Source organism: Gymnoscopelus microlampas (genome assembly GCF_963454915.1).
Source record: "Gymnoscopelus microlampas genome assembly, chromosome: 3".
NCBI lineage: Eukaryota > Metazoa > Chordata > Actinopteri > Myctophiformes > Myctophidae > Gymnoscopelus > Gymnoscopelus microlampas.
The window spans coordinates 7,528,873-7,545,394 of NC_139940.1; the positions used below are offsets into that span (position 1 = coordinate 7,528,873).

General features: G+C 42.2%; 1 protein-coding gene across 1 annotated transcript in view; it reads right to left on the reverse strand.

The window, feature by feature from the left end:
• Positions 1-2,169: 2,169 nt before the first annotated feature.
• Positions 2,170-16,522, reverse strand: part of nacad (NAC alpha domain containing) — a 56,336-nt gene continuing 41,983 nt past the window's right edge. The window contains exons 11-12 of the mRNA XM_084049538.1: positions 3,413-3,535; positions 2,170-2,285 (exon numbers count right to left, since the gene is read on the reverse strand). Of these exons, the coding sequence (XP_083905664.1) occupies positions 2,271-2,285; positions 3,413-3,535 (138 nt within the window). The 3' untranslated portion in view covers positions 2,170-2,270. The remainder of the gene's footprint in view (positions 2,286-3,412; positions 3,536-16,522) is intronic.

Sequence of the window (16,522 nt, forward strand, 5' to 3'; positions counted from 1 at the left end):
GACTTTTAGTATGGTGTTCTGGACACAATGGTAAATGGTGCATTTATATAGCGCTTTTATCCAAAGCGCTTTACATAGATTGTGCATTACATTCAGCCATACACATTCATACACCGATGGCGGAGGAAACCATGCAAGGCACCAACCTGCTCATCGGGAGCAATTAGGGGTTCAGCGTCTTGCTCAAGGACACTTCGACACTAACTCTGGGGGAGTCCCCCAGCCCGGGATCGAACGGTTTCCAGTCCACTCTACCTGGCCACTCTACCCCTGAGTCACTGCCGCCCCATAATGTAGCCTATGGTGAAAAAAAATCTGTTACAATTACTTTGATGTGAAATGCTTGTTTGCCTAGAGTCTAGTTTAGACTATCTGGTAATAACAGTCTGTAGTTCTGTTTTTCTGAATTCCTTACCTCAAAATGTATTCGGAAGTCAATTGAAATCTCAGATGAATGAAAATTGGACTCACCATAATTTTTTTATGGCCTTTTGATGCCAATTAAACATTTTTGCACAACTAGGATTTCTTAGGACTTTTGGTATGGTGTTCTGGAAAAATGCTCTGTTACAATTAGCTTACTTGACTTCTAGGTTCAAAATTAGGTAGTTTGTCTGGACTATTACTGTATTTCCTCCGTGGTGGAAAGTCTGGCGACGCGAGGTTAATTACTGTATAACCATATCCAGCGCATGTTTGTCTGCAGAAGGGTCAGGGCTAGGCCTAGCAGATGTTGATTTACAGTATGTTGCTCCCTGAAAGAAGTTTCTGGCAAATAATATTTTCTCATCTTTTAAGTTTCTTTATGGACTACGATATGTTGACTTTCCTTATGTTACACTTGTTTATGTTGAATGTTTGATTTACGTTGGTGTTAGCTACAACTGTGTGGGGTGTCATCTATCCAGGCTGTGAAGCTTGTCACAAGGACTACACTTATAAAAAATTGACGAAGTAGTCTTTTCACAAGCCAGCAATAAAGTCAATGGAGTAAAGGCAATTTAAATTTATAGTGTCCCTATTGTTATATATAGCAGTAGATCATGCCCCGGATGATTTTCCTGTTGTCATCTTGTGTTGAACAAAAGATTGCAACACGCAATGTTAGAAACAAGTCTGACTCTGAGCTGTACTTGACTGCTGTCAGTCAACAGATGTTTGATTGATAGTCAATGAGGTGATCTTCATTAGAATTGAATGGCCTGCTAAGTCCCACCTCCTCAAATATGTTGGAGCAGAAAAATAGGAAATAGAAGGAAAATGAACCAATAGCCTTATCTATGCTATATGGGAAATTGTCAATGCAAAGCATGTCAATTGGAAAATGTTTGATAAAACAGAGCAAAATACAAAAAATTATGAAGTGAATTATGTAGATCATTTGAGATACAGATTTATTTGTGTCCAATTGTTTCGTTGTTCAAGAATTAATATAATCAAGATACTTGGTTCCACTATTGTAAAAGAGCATCCTCAAAATAAAATATCAGGTGTTACGTTTAATTAAAAACTGTATAAAATACAGATTTTCTTTTTGTTGCATATTTTCCACAGTGGACACACAATTTATGAGACTTAAAAAGGTTGACAGACAGACAGACAGACAGACAGACAGACAGACAGACAGACAGATCGATCGATCACACGTGTCAATCAGGGACGTGCACAGATAGACTCTAGGTGGCGCTAGAGCACCTGCCCTTTGCCCTCTTGACCAGAAGTGCCTTTTTGAAAAAACAGTTTACAGCAGGGGTCTTCAACAGGGGGTCCGGGACCCCTAGGGGGTCCTCAGAGTTACTACAGGGGGTCCGCCAAATCTTTTATGTGATACGAGTTTTCTTTTTACCATAACCACTCGAAACCTAGCATCCCTTTTCTGAGGAGAACTTTAGCCAAAAATAGCAGATCTACAAGCCCACAACGCCTCGCGCTGCGAGGCGTTGTGGGCTTGTAGATCGGCTAATTTTGGCAAAGAGGTGTAGGTGTAGAGGGAAAAAAGAGCAGACCAAGTAAACAAAAAAGAGTATAATGTACTTAAGCACCTGCCCCTCAAAATGTCTGTGCACGCCACTGGTGTCAATAGTCATTTCCATGACAACATAGCTTGATGAAAGTAAAGGAGTCATAGCTCTCTCAGACATGATCCAACAGACTTTATTGAGCAGATAGTGGGGTTGCAACATAGCAGCGATACAGGGAGGGGCCAGTGGCGTTTACGTTTGATTGGTTGGCTGGCGGCTTGGAAGGCAGGTCAGGTCAGGGGACATCACTCACATGGTCAGCTCCTACAGGACGGAGAGGAGAGGAGAGGAAAGATGTGATCAGTGTACAAAATGGGTTAAACAAAATGAGTGAAAAAGTTAATTAACATTAAAATGCTGGTTATAGGTTGTCTGGTTTATAGTCACATCATGTAAAATGCTACTTTATAGATAAAATATACATTTTTGAGTGGTGCCAACCACTCCTACATTTGACTTTGTCTGTGTGTCCGTATGTCCGTCCGTCCGTATGTCCGTCCGTATGTTTGAGCACGGCTGATTGGTCAAGCTTCACGTGACACGTGACAATATGTTGTCACGTGTCACGTGACAACATATTGTTGCTGATTGCAACACAAGGATGCAACCAGTTACACTTTCAAAGGCACCACTCTCTTCACACTGGGTGTGATTTTTATTATCATGATAACTTAGATGAATGTTGGTCTTTCGGATCCAGTATACGGTTGGCTTTCATTCTACTTAGAACGCGTAGGGGGGAATTGAGGACAATGACAGAAATCTGGCTTTCCAGGACTGAAGTTGAGAACCACCTACTGTTATGTAGCTACATGCAGCTCAGTGGATTAATCCTGCCACCTAGTGGCCTTAACGTTGAACTGCTTGTCTATAAATCCTGTAGAGATGCAGTAACTAACTCCAAGACATTCCACTCGTCACATCCAGTGGCGTCAGTTCAGCAAAAGCTAAGGTATGGCAGGGTGAACTGTCCCTTTTTTTGGACCAAAATATCCTTTTTTTAGAAAAAATTGGGGGTCAAACCCGCCAAAACACTCCCAAAATGCATAGAAAACTATGCATTATACCTATAACACAATGGTCTTACACCTGCATTATAGGCTGATAACGCAGATAGACAGAGACATTCATGGATTTATTTTTAAAAGTACATTTTATTTTTTTCCCCCTGGAGCCAGGGTATGGCAGCTGCAATACCCTGCCATACCCAATTGACGCCTCTGGTCACATCCATCCTCTGTCTGTCTGTCTGTCTGTCTGTCTGTCTGTCTGTCTGTCTGTCTGTCTGTGTACATTCACTAAATATAAAAATATAAAGTATTTACTCATGCATGTTGCCGTTCTTTCATTTTGCCCACATCTACCCTCCCCCCTCCTCCTCCTCATCTCACCATGATAGCGTTGACAATGTCGTTCTTGTTGTGTCTGAGCGCGCGGACGGCCTTGGCTCGCGAAACGTTGGCCTGCGCCATCACCAGCTCAATGTCCCTCTGCTCCAGACCTCCCTCATCCACCTGACACAGAGAGAGGGAGAGAGAGAGGGGGGGGGGGGGGGGATTGATTGATTCATTGAATACTTATTAGTCAGAATTTGTAAACAGCACGTGATACAATCAGACACTAAGGTTAAAAGGATAACACAAAAAGTCCTATGTATTCAGTTGATCAACATAGGATAAGAAAGTAGCACAAAACATGCCATCAACAAGTACAAAACACAATATATAGGCTACAAAGGAGGAAAAGAAAAAATGGTGGCAGTGAATGACATAAACCCCCTTAATAAAAGCTGAGCACTCATAAAATAAGAACAGGAAAACAAATCATCCACAGATCTGTCAGTGTAACAACAAAACATTCCCCCACGGGAACATGGCACACAAAACATCTATGCCAACTACCAGAGGGAAGAACAAACTGTTGTTCTGTTTAGTGATGGATGAAGAATAAAGATTAATTAATTCGATGGGAATTACATTTAGCTAGGCTTGTGGTCTCCTGATAGATGTTTTTCAGGCCAATTTTGAAAGAAACCACAGTGATACACATCCTTTAATGGATGGTGACAGGGCATTCCACGTTTTTGGTGGCAGAGTAGTAGAATGAGAGCAATAAACCTCCAGATGAACGGCTCACACCTGCTTTCTGCACTGTCGACACAATTTTGCATCGACTGTGAAGTCAGGACCAGATAATAAATGAATGCAATATTTCTCTGTTCAACTTGTTGTTCGTCTATGAGCTTCTAAGCTCAGAAACAGCCCTGTACTCTGTCCACACAGATTGAATTAAAGCTGCACTGTGTCATGTTTTTATGGTGTGGCTCTATAGGATAGGGGTGGGCAACTTTGATGATGGACGGGGCCACTATATTTCCACACTCTCTCCAGAGGGCCACATTGCATATTGTTGTTGTCGGGCAGAAACCTCTTATCTCCATATTTTAACTTTTTTCGTAAATGAATGCTGCACTTCGCCATTCTATGTCACACAAAAGTAGCAAAAACAGCCGATCTACAAGCTCAAAACGCGTCGCGGCGCGTTTTGAGCTTGTAGATCTGCTATTTTTCCGGTAGTAATCTGATCGATCATTCTTCTCACATAGGCTACTGTCCAAATGTTTTTCCAAACTTTTTTTAAACTTATTTTTAAATTTAGGCATTTAGCAGAAACTCTTTATCCAGAGCGACTTACAGTAAGCAAGGCAAACACATGCATCAAATGCAGAGAGACAGTGTAGTGCCTCAGTAATCTAGGATCAAGAACCTAGTATCAGTCTAAACAACATAATATGAAAAAATATATAATCTGTACATTGAAACTATAGGATGCCAGGTAAACACATGAACCTACAGTAGCATCTGTCTAGATAAGATGCTATCTAAGACCGCATGGTCACCGAGGCTAGGTCAAGTGCTACAGGCTAAGGTGGAGTCAGAGGAGGTGCGTTCAGAGGTTCAGATTACGGCGGAAGATTGGGAGTGAATCTGCAGTTCTAACTGCAATGGGGAGTTTATTTATTTATTCATTTATCAGGGACAGTGCACATTAACCAACATGTCAGTTTTCACATCCACGTAAATGAGCCGGAGTTAGCCAGAGTTAGCTTATGTTCATCTGTAGTCCCTGAGCAGGCCTGTGTTTGTTCCACAGCAGTGTTGATTTCGTCGACTAAAACTATGACGAAAAATGTTCGTCGACTATGTTTTTTCACCTACGAAAACAAAATAAAAACAAAATAAAAACTAAGCTATGATGACTAAGATTAAGACTAAATATATTGACAATTTTGTCAACAAAAAAAACTAGACAAACATTTTAGTGAGGGACAAGTGGAGAAGAGATCCAGTAGAACTAAAAGACAAGTTATTTTATGTTTGGTTGCACTCGGGTGTTGCGCTCTGAAAATAGGCGATCTACAAGCTCACAACGCGTTGTGAGCTTGTAGATCGCCTATTTTCAGCATGCAACCACGTGTAAAATCAGCCATTACGACGCCATCAAGTCACCGCCAAAATACATTTTAGTCGACTAAATCAACTGTAGATTTAGTCGACTATAATCTCATGATATTTAGTCGACTAAAACTAGACAAAAACTAAAACATTTCAGATGACTAAAATATGATACTACTGTAAATGGAATTGTATTCAAAATACTATGACTAAAACTAAATCAAAATAAATTTGCTGTCAAAATCAACACTGCTTCCACAGTGTAGGAGCCAGAAGGGAGAAGAGTTCTGGGACGTGTGGAGCGTTGTCCCGGATGTCCCACTGACTTTTATAATGGAAGTCAGTGGTGGGCATGATCTGAGCTGAAACCTTGCCCAATTATGGAGTCATACATCATAGATATACGTCATAGTAGATGAGTCATGTCACAGACTGGCCACATGAAGTCCAAGCTGTTATTAGACCACTGTAATGATAATGCCGAGGCCGCCAGGTGTGAACATAGAAAGCAAATTAATATTGTTTTTAGTTCATAACCAAATGGACCCGGGACTCATCATAAAAGACCCCCCCCCCTCCTTCCAGAGGGAACACAAACTCCAACAAGCTCACTAATAGAGAACTGCATCTTCAGATAAGACCCTTATTGCCCATTGGAATGTCTTCAGAAGACACACACACAGGCTCTTTGGTTTCCTCTCTACCTCTCTCTCTGTCCGGCATCTTTTAAGAGATAAGGATGGAATTTTTACGACATGCAACGAATGTCTTGCCAAGCACACACAGTATCACACACACAGACTCACTGAGCACAAGACAATGAGCAACAAGAACTTTGAATAAATTGGCTTATGTATTATGTTCTGTGACTTCAAAATATATATTTATTGTCCTGTATTATGACCACAAGACTAATATGAACTTTGGTGATGTAAAATGTAAATGCTTCCATGCTAATTACACTTTGATGCTTACCTGCTTTCTATTTGACATAATGCCGTCATGTTTAATATCTAGAGAATTCTAATTTCATTGTGATTCCCAATATCCAGTCAAATGTGTTAATATGAAGTTCCTAAGATAGTTAGCAGAGAAGTTTTAGTTTTCATATTGTAAGGAAGGAGGTTGCCACCCAGCTGCCTCCAACACCCCCCCCAATGGGCCAAGAAGGAGACCCCTCCTTTTGCCTATAAGAAGAACTGCTCAGCCAGTTCTCTCTCTCTCTTCCACGGCACTCTTGATGTCCTGAGGGTCGACGGAGTCCCCTCTCCCACTCTCTTCCACGGCACTCTTGATGTCCTGAGGGTCGACGGAGTCCCCTCTCCCACTCTCTTCCACGGCACTCTTGATGTCCTGAGGGTCGACGGAGTCCCCTCTCCCACTCTCTTCATAATCCGGGGTGACGAGCCGACACCGTCCCCCGCTGCTCTCTCTTCCACGGCACTCTTGATGTCCTGAGGGTCGACGGAGTCCCCTCTCCCACTCTCTTCCACGGCACTCTTGATGTCCTGAGGGTCGACGGAGTCCCCTCTCCCTCTCTCTTCCACCGCTTCTCGACGATCCAAGGGTTGACCAAGTCCCCTCTTCCTGCTCTACATGCTGGGTGGCTCCCAGTTCAACGCTCTCAAAGGACCCAGGGGCAGACGATAGCCACGTCCCCCCCCACGACGATCTCTCCGGGGTGAACATTCCCCCGTGCCTCTCTCTCTCCTACAAGGGTGGATCGGAGTCCTCCTTCCCCCCAACGAGAAGAGCCAACAGCCTACGTCCAGCTCTCCAGCCAGCAAAAGCCAGATGCCCTGCTGACCCGGAACAACCGCCCTGCTCCCTCTACTCTACACGTGGGCCCTCGGCCACACATCCTGTCTCTTCAAATCCGAGTTTGAATGGAGACTGAGGACTGCTGAACCGCTACCAGATGCCCACGACCAACTGTTCCCTCTCTACACGTGGGCCAAAAGCCACACATACTGTCTCCTCAATCCAAGTTGAGTGGAGACTGAGAAGAACTGCGTGACGCAGTGAGGTAGCCGGATGCTAGCCAAACCTGCTAGCCAACGCCTCATGGTCTCTCCCCCAGAGACAATGGAATCATCTCCTCTCCTATCCCAATGGACCAGGCGAGCATAATGCATTCACATGTGGTGTGGCAACCTGAGTGTAGTGTAAGGGTAGATTAGCTATTTTTAGTCATTGATCTTTCTCTTTTCTTTTATGACTTTAATCCCTCTTTCTCCTTTAGTAGATCAAAATGTGGCCATTTCCTGATTTGACCTGATTGAACTGTAGATCTGTGATTTTGTATTTTGTTGAGATTTTAACCAGTTTCATCATCTTTTGAGTTATTGATCTATTGTTCTTTTCCCCATTTCATTGGTTGTTTTAATATCTACGTAGGATTTATCTTAATAAACACTTTATTTTGGTATAAACGGAAGTCCTTTCCAATTGATTTCAACGCAGTATATTTCCAATCATTTTCTAACCAGAACCCATGCATCATTACTGTGTCCAAGATTCTTGCGTAGCCCTTTTCATGGTTGTGTTGAGGTGCGAATTAATCCCTTAATTTGCGCAATTCCTTAATTTTTGGTGAAAATCAATATTTTGATTTTTCTGAAAATATTTTTAATATTTTCATAATTATCGTTAATATTTCCCATAGTTATTACGCCATGTCCGCTACATAAAGTGGTGCCCCGTGTGAGGCACAGTCCCTGATGTCTGGTTAGAGAATAATTGGAAATATTGGAAATCTTGGAAAAATTGCCAGAGAAAATCTTTTGTTAAAATAGGTCTCCCCCCCCAAACATCTAATTCCCTGTGGTGGTAAGAGAACAAAGGCACTTTAACCGTGCCCCTTCTCTCCAACCCCCACAGATATTTAGAGAACGCATGCTGGCGTCATCTGGTGGCCAACTCGTAGAATACACAAAGCTTGTGAGTTAGGGTTCGTTGTCAAAGTTTTACCCACTTTTGGCTGCTAGTGATGAGAGCCTAGTGATAGCAACAGTGTGACACCTCACTTCATGATAATATAATGTATTGTCATATCATATAGTGTAATACTATATTTTTGACTCTAGCTACGCTGAGTCATCAAGCCTGTTGGAATAGCGATCTGACAAAGTGCTAAATTTAAGTCCATGGAGTCTCCCTCCGTGTGTATACACTAGTGGCGTGAACAAATCCGTTACTAGAATAGTAATAGTAAAATATCCTACATTTGATACATTGATTAATATATCTGCATTGAATTTAGTTTGATATTGTAATTACTGGATGACCCTCTCCATGTCGAGGAAGTTTGAAATACAGCATTCTTCACTTCCTGTAGAGTAAAAACAAAAAAATAAGGTCATCACTAATCCTTAGTGTAACCAATAACTACCAATAATTAAACTGCAACAAGTTGGTAGGTAAAAGTGAAACTGTGACACATTTATTTTTGTAACCGGATACAAGCAGACTTGTGCTCCAGTTGTAATTTAGTGACACATAGCAGTAAGCTAAACTAAATTAATAGTTTAAAGCACCTCTCCACCTAGGGTGTAGAGAAAGTGCTGTGGTGTGTGTGGGACAACTAGAAGAAGACATTTTTAGTGCCATAAATGGCCTCCATTTGTCTCTAGCCTCCAACACACACGCACACTCACACACACACACATACCTCGCACCCACCCTTTTGAACACCCCTTAAACGGGCACAGAGGGAGGGGGGGCGAGGAAGCCTGGTCCTTGTCCTGCATGTCATAAAACCACAGGCAGAGACAACAGGCCAGTGAGCCACTTGGGTTTTGTTCATTCTAGTGACGGTCTTGTAGTAACTAATAGTCCATTACTTTAGCAGTGTAAACACTTTTATAGTAAATGGCCGAGGTTATTTAAAGATTAATACACTTTGAGTTTGGGTATAGTTTCTCGTTCTAACTCTATTCTAAGACTAACCTGCAGTATATGTTGTAACAGCATGAGTGATCCTATCCTTGTCTTTTACTTCCCATAAGTGAGACTTCCCTGTCGAGTCTAACTGATTTAGTCATAGAAAGAGCGAGTAACGCAACAAGATGTCTGAGCCCTCCACTCCCCTCAGCTACTCCGATATAGTCGGTCAGTTAATAACATTGTTAACAGTGATATTGGGGTTAGTTTTAATATACGTAGATCCTTTAAAAGGGCTCCGTCACGTGTTACACTCAGTTGTATACACAATAAAACACGCCATGGAGTTTTTAACAGACAGCTTTGACCCTAAACTGCAAGACACTGTTCAATTTGACTTTGATAGAGATATGACTCAAACTGTAGCATGTCACCTGGTTGCACCTTTTAAAACAGCTCAAGGTCAAACCAACATAGAACAGACTGGGTGTGCTCTACCAACTTACAAAACGCTGAGAGTCGATTTAGGCCAGCAAAATACTCAGTTAGAAGTGGCACAACACCAAATAAAACAGCAATCTGCCATGTTAGATGCAGCCGTAAAGGCCTCTCAACAGCAGACAGCTATACTGAATGCGGCAACAGATCACATCACCATGCTACAGAACCTTAACATAGGACTGGAGCAAGCGAAAACGCAACAAAATGGTGAGATAACCTTAGCCAAGCAGCAAATTGGTCAACTGCAAGACACTGTCATTCAACTAAAATTGCTCATTGCAGAAAACTTCACGCAAAACAGTGTCAAGTTACAAATAGCACAAGACAGTGTCACTCAATTGCGGGATAGAACTGAACTCCTAGAGAAAGGTAACTGGATCAGTGAGAATGACTTTGTTAAAAGGTTCCATGACCTCCAAGGCCAATCACAGGCACTCTCTGGTCAGCCTCACCATGATCGTTACCCTGTCACACAGCAGCAACCTCTGGTAGATAGACCACCCACTCAAGCTGAACACTATGTCCAAGGACATGCCTCAGTTGGCTTGCCCGCCATGTTACCGTCTTTTCAATCTGTTCAGAACATACCTCCGGCGGCCGGGCAACCTGCCCTCGAGCCACATGCCTGGGGTTATGCCGCATTGAATGCACCAGTACCCCTACCTCAAACCACGGGGGGGTGCCAGCCGGCGCATCCGCTGAGTAATATCGACTTAGCCAAAGTTGCGAAATTCATCCGACCTTTCGACCCAAAGCCTGGTGAATCTATAGACACCCACATTTACTTGGAGGAGATAGAATATCACTTAACAGAATGTGGTGTAAGAGACACAGATACTAAGGTTAAATTGATTTATCGAACCGCAAACCGCGAGGTAACTGGTTTTATCAGGCGACAGACAGACGAGGTCCGAGCAAATTGGTCCGTTCTGTGTCAAGCTATAATTGATGAATTTGCTGATCACCGAGCCTTAGGAGGTTTGTTGTCCGCCGTGTCCGTCTGTCAACACGAAGGTGAAGCAGTTAATCGATTTTATAACCGTCTGAGGATTGCATTTTTTGGTAACAAAAATGTTCCGAATATGGAGGAAGATGAACATTTCAAGAATTTGTTCTTGAATAATTTACACCCTTCCATCAAAAAGCACATCCCTATTGGAACCAATTCTAAAAAGCCTGCCGCTGAGTTAAGCAAACTAGCACGGGAAGCTTTTGATAGAGAATACAATGAACCTCACAGTGCATCTTGTAAAATTGTTGACACCCAAATCGATCGATGGCAGCCCAGGAGACAGGACGACTACGGTCTATACAGGGGGGACGACCACCAAACTCCCTCCTGGAGATGTGCTCGGTCCTCCTCAAACGACCGCGGTCGCCCTCCCTCACGGGATAACTCTGGCACAAAACATGAGAACCCTGAGTGTGTGAAACAGCTCCCCGCTGAGATCCCCAAAGAATCACGACGGCAAAGAAAGGCACGCGAACACGCGGCCACACAAAATTCAAGCCGAGTCCGTGACAATTGGAGGAGGCCTAATCGTGTTTAGCTCACCTTGATGAAAACAAAACACTGTGACTACTTCCAATGTATGTTTCAAATGACGCCACTTCACAAACTGTTGTTTTCAAAATGTAAAACCTTTTTAGAACGACACAATAAGTTTGGACTGTTGTAAAAGGCTCTCGGCTAATGGAAGGGTTTTTGTTTTTAATTGCCTGCTCTCCAAGAAAATTTTGCAGACTGATACACGCTTATTCTGTGGTTTCATAATTGATTGAAATTAGTTGTAATCCCTATACACCCAAGGTCGTAACACGCACCATTGACGCCAAAACAGTGTTCCCCACCTTCCCTCACAGCGTGAAGGTGGCATTGCTTTTCCAGCCACTTTCTGGCTATCTGTCCCAAAACGCAGCTGTAAGATGTACATTTTGTCTATATTGTTTGCCCCTGGCTGCAGTGCTTTGTCAATGCTGCTAAGCTGACCAGGGTGTTAGTTAAAACACATGCTTCTACCTGTTCCTGACTGACAGGGCGAAGGCCACAGTGTGTTTAATCTGAGTGTCTCCCGAACGGAGGGATTGAAACCGAATCTAACAGACAATCTAGTTTTAAATGGTACCTCTGCTGCTACTATAATTTTGATACTGGACTGTGATGAAGTGGGAACAGTTTTGAACATTACCTATCATTATTATTATAATCCATTGAATGAAAACATTCAATCAGGTAATGCCATGGACTCTGACTATAAATTGAATTTAAGACATTTTGAATGTCAAATAGCACTATTTCCGCATGTTGTATAATCCAACCAAATTTATCATTGACCAAAGTTAATACAAATTTATGTGTACAAAAATCAATTTTAAGCAGGATGGAAGTATATCCTCCTGTTTATTTGTTGTAACCCTAAATAAACAACATCCTTATTATATATACTACATATTATACTTTACCAAATATTTATGGTTGGGCTTCCAATTTGAGAATACAATTATGTCAGTCCTAAACAAATTGTCAAAGAATGATCCGTCCAGGATTAATATACTTGCATTCAATTTGTTAGACTTTACATAATGTGATTACAACATTATAGTCAACTATGGTATCTTGGCTTGAGCCAGAATGAATCCTCTATTGTTAGTCAAGTTGAACAATTTATGGAATCCAATTCATACCTTCCCATATGCATCTGTTAATGCAACTGTTCAGTATCAATATTATTCAGATTAGGCGCTGTACGATGATACTGACAACCTATGCTAAGACTAACAGGTTTAATCAAAGCGTTACTATGTCCAATTAAGATTGAACCCACGCATTAGTGCTATTTTTATTATTATTATTATTATTATTTTTATTTTTTTTGTCTCCCTCTTTGTAGCTCCTGTCAATAAAGCTCTTCTCCTTATGGGTCAAAAGCTTAATGAATGGTTGAAGCTCAGAATAGATTAAGCACATTTGACATTTTGCACGTGGCGTCTTAATCCCGTGCCATTTGCTATTCGTAACTTACAATGAAGGCCCTCAGGGGACCCACCACGTCTACGCAGACACCCTGACCACTGGTACTCTGTTTCCCGCCCATGTAGTCTACTTAGTGGCTCGCTATGCTAAGCCACTGCACAGACCCCAACCCTTAGGTGGTACAAAACTTGGCAATTTCAGGTGTGACATTATAATGCGGCGCTGATCAATCACTACGTCAGGCCTCCGTGACTCATCAACTCCTCATCAAGGGGGTCAGTCATAAACAATGATATCACCCTAAGATTGCCAACTGTTGATCAAGTCTGTTAGACACAATTCAGGGACAGCAGTGCTGAATGCTGTCACAAGGTGATCATTTCTGCCTATCTAATGATATCTTGAGAGACCCCCAGGGTGACCCCAAGACCATGTGTAAATTCTTTTCTAACTAAACCTATTTGACAATGGACCAAGGCTCAACAGCCATGACAGCATGGGGCCCAAATAGACATAGTGGCCCTCATTTATCAACGCAGCGTATAAACCGCCGTATATTTTTCCATATATTCGGCGTACACCAACGTCGAAGTCACATTTATCAACGCATCCTACACAGATGATCCGAGTTTACACTTGGTCCCAGCGTTGATAAATGTCACGGCTGAAACGAGCGTCATTTAAATAACACGCCCCATAAATATTCTCAAAACGCCCCGATTTTACGACATGAAGACGAACCAGAATACGATCAAAGACATGAAAAGCCAATAAGAAACAGCCCCCCCCCCCCCTCCCGCTGGCCTCGCCGCACACGCACACGCCTCTCTCGCTCGCTCGCTCTCTCTCTCTCTCTCTCTCTCTCTCTCACACACACACACACACACACACACACACACGCCCGTAGCGTATTGTCACGTAGGCTTGTAGCCTACATGAATGACATATTATGATACCAATCACATCGGCATGAATGGAATACTTTTGTAGATTAATGTATTTAACCCATACCGAGCAGTGCGCGTTCGAGTTACACTAAAATAAAGCCCTCATGTAGGCTATTCCCATTTCCCAGTGAGACTCGGACCGTCGGACGGGCGAGTCCCGTCCCGCTCCGCATTAATGAGAGATAGCCTGGAGAGAACATTAATGAATGAAGGCTGGTGTGTGTTGGACCATGGGTTAAATGTCTGATCTCCCGGTGGCCATGAAAATATAACAGCAGCGCCGCCTGTTAGACCGGTGCTCGCGCAGAAGAGTGCTCTCGCAGAAAGCGCCCGTATATTTTGAAAATAGCAGATCTACAAGCTCACAACCTGTTGCTGGCTTGTGAGCTTGTAGATCTGCTATTTTCAATACAGACAGATCTACAATCTTATCTGAATGACTGTTAAAGCAGTTTGTTTAAATTACTTTATAAAATGTTATATTTTCACAGGGATTATTTATTAGGGTAGATATACAGATTTATGAGTGGATTAGGTGTCCAATGCCTCTCAGACAGTCAAACAATGCTGCTCCGCAGGTCTAGGATGGAATAAACGGGTGCAGCCAACGTCAACAACTGGTCCCGACCAGACGTGAGATCTCAGCGTACCGTAGGATAAAGCCCACGTCAGGATATATTGATAAATGCCGAAAATTGCGGTGATCTCGCCGTACGCCCATTATTTGGTCTACACCGCGTTGATAAATGAGGGCCATTGACTTTAGGTAACTAATTAGAGGTCGCCATGTTTGTAGTTCTTTACTGTAGTATGGTTGCAGTTAACACACTGAAACAAAAACTCTGATCTCTCCCTAAACAAGTGACAATGTGCTATATAAGTCACAGCTACTTAGTGCCCGTGCCCAGCTAGGCCATTGGTTAAGACAAACCTGACAAAGGTTGCTGAAACCATAACTTGAGACACCAGTGTCTAAATTAAACCATCGCCACATCACTATTAGTGCTACTCCGGCAGAAATAGCTGAAGGCATGTGTTGATTATATATATATGTTGTTTTCAAAATTTAAAACTTTTTGTCAAAATTTATACTTTTTTTTGCGCAGAGGTGTCTCAAACTTTTTGTCAAATTTTAAACTTTTTGTGCATTTGTGTCTCCTTGTGCAAACCCAAAGGTGACCTGCCCTGTGTTTAAAAGGAAACATTTGCGTTAACAGGTTGCAATGTTTATAGACATGCAGCAAAACTGCATTGGCTTACAAACTAATGTATAATGCACCCCATCAAACTGGTAAAATAGTAAAGAGTCAACAGTCAAATGTGTTCATAAAGGGTAGATCAGGTTACTCAAAATAACATGGGCCTCTCTCCAAGACGCTTAACAAGTTCATTTTGTGTCTCACCTAACTAACCTCCTCAGTCATCCTATGATAATGAACACTGTCTGGTTTGTGTGCTTGAATAGTTTACTAACCCTAGGTGGATTAAAAGCATGCTATTAACAAGGTACACTGTAACTCCACCCACGTTTAGTGAGATTTCCTCTCTTTGCCCTACCAAAAGTGTATTACACTGATAGTGATGTATGATGGTTGCTACAAGAACCCAGTTAACAGGAACTGGACTAACTAAGACTTGTAGTGTTGCTCAGTCAATTCAGCTATATAGAAATTGTTGTCTCTGCACACAGGATGTGACCAAGGGGAGGAGCAAGACCCTTGTTACATAGGTTCTCAAATCTGCAGCAACTTCTTAACCTTAGTTAAAAACCATGCAAACTTTAACCTGTACTTCTTACAAAGAATGTGTTATAATGGGTTGTCTTAAACAGGAAGTAAGTACTTATTATCCAGGCTAGGACTAATCCATTTCCTTATCATCCAAGTAAATCAGGATTTACCCTAGTGGACAACCAACCAAACTCTTTCAGAGAATTAGCACTCATGTTGGACTTCCGATCTGCTCTTGTGTAACCAAGCCAAAAAGGTCACCCCGTGTATATATATATATTCCAGCAAGCCGTGGTAGAAAAGAAAAACGGAAGGAATATTTTGTATTATGAAGCGACACCTTTCATGTCAGCAAATTGAGCTCACTGCTCAAATTGAATTCTGGTACACAAAAGCAGAGATTAGTAAGAGGGCTCATGCAACTACGAGCTCTCACATCTAAAAGTCACAAAAAGTGCTACCACATTACTCCTCAAAATTATACCCCAATATATATTAGGAGTTTGCCCTTGTTGTTCTCTGATTTATAATGTTTTCTTGGTGTGTTTGTGATTATCCTAAAAACCTCTCAGAAAATAGGACACAACAATGCCTAATAGGCAATTTTCTTTCAAGCAGTCGGATCCAGGGTCACTAGATCAGCTTAATGAAAGAGTTGCCATTGACATGTGAATGCAAATGCTATGCTTTCTATATTATTGTCCTCTCACATTTTCTTTTGTGTTATCAAAGGTCGTGACGTCAACGTTCCGTTTCGTCTGACATTGATAACAAGGGGAGGTCTGTAATGATAATGCCGAGGCCGCCAGGTGTGAACATAGAAAGCAAATTAATATTGTTTTTAGTTCATAACCAAATGGACCCGGGACTCATCATAAAAGACCCCCCCCCCTCCTTCCAGAGGGAACACAAACTCCAACAAGCTCACTAATAGAGAACTGCATCTTCAGATAAGACCCTTATTGCCCATTGGAATGTCTTCAGAAGACACACACACAGGCTCTTTGGTTTC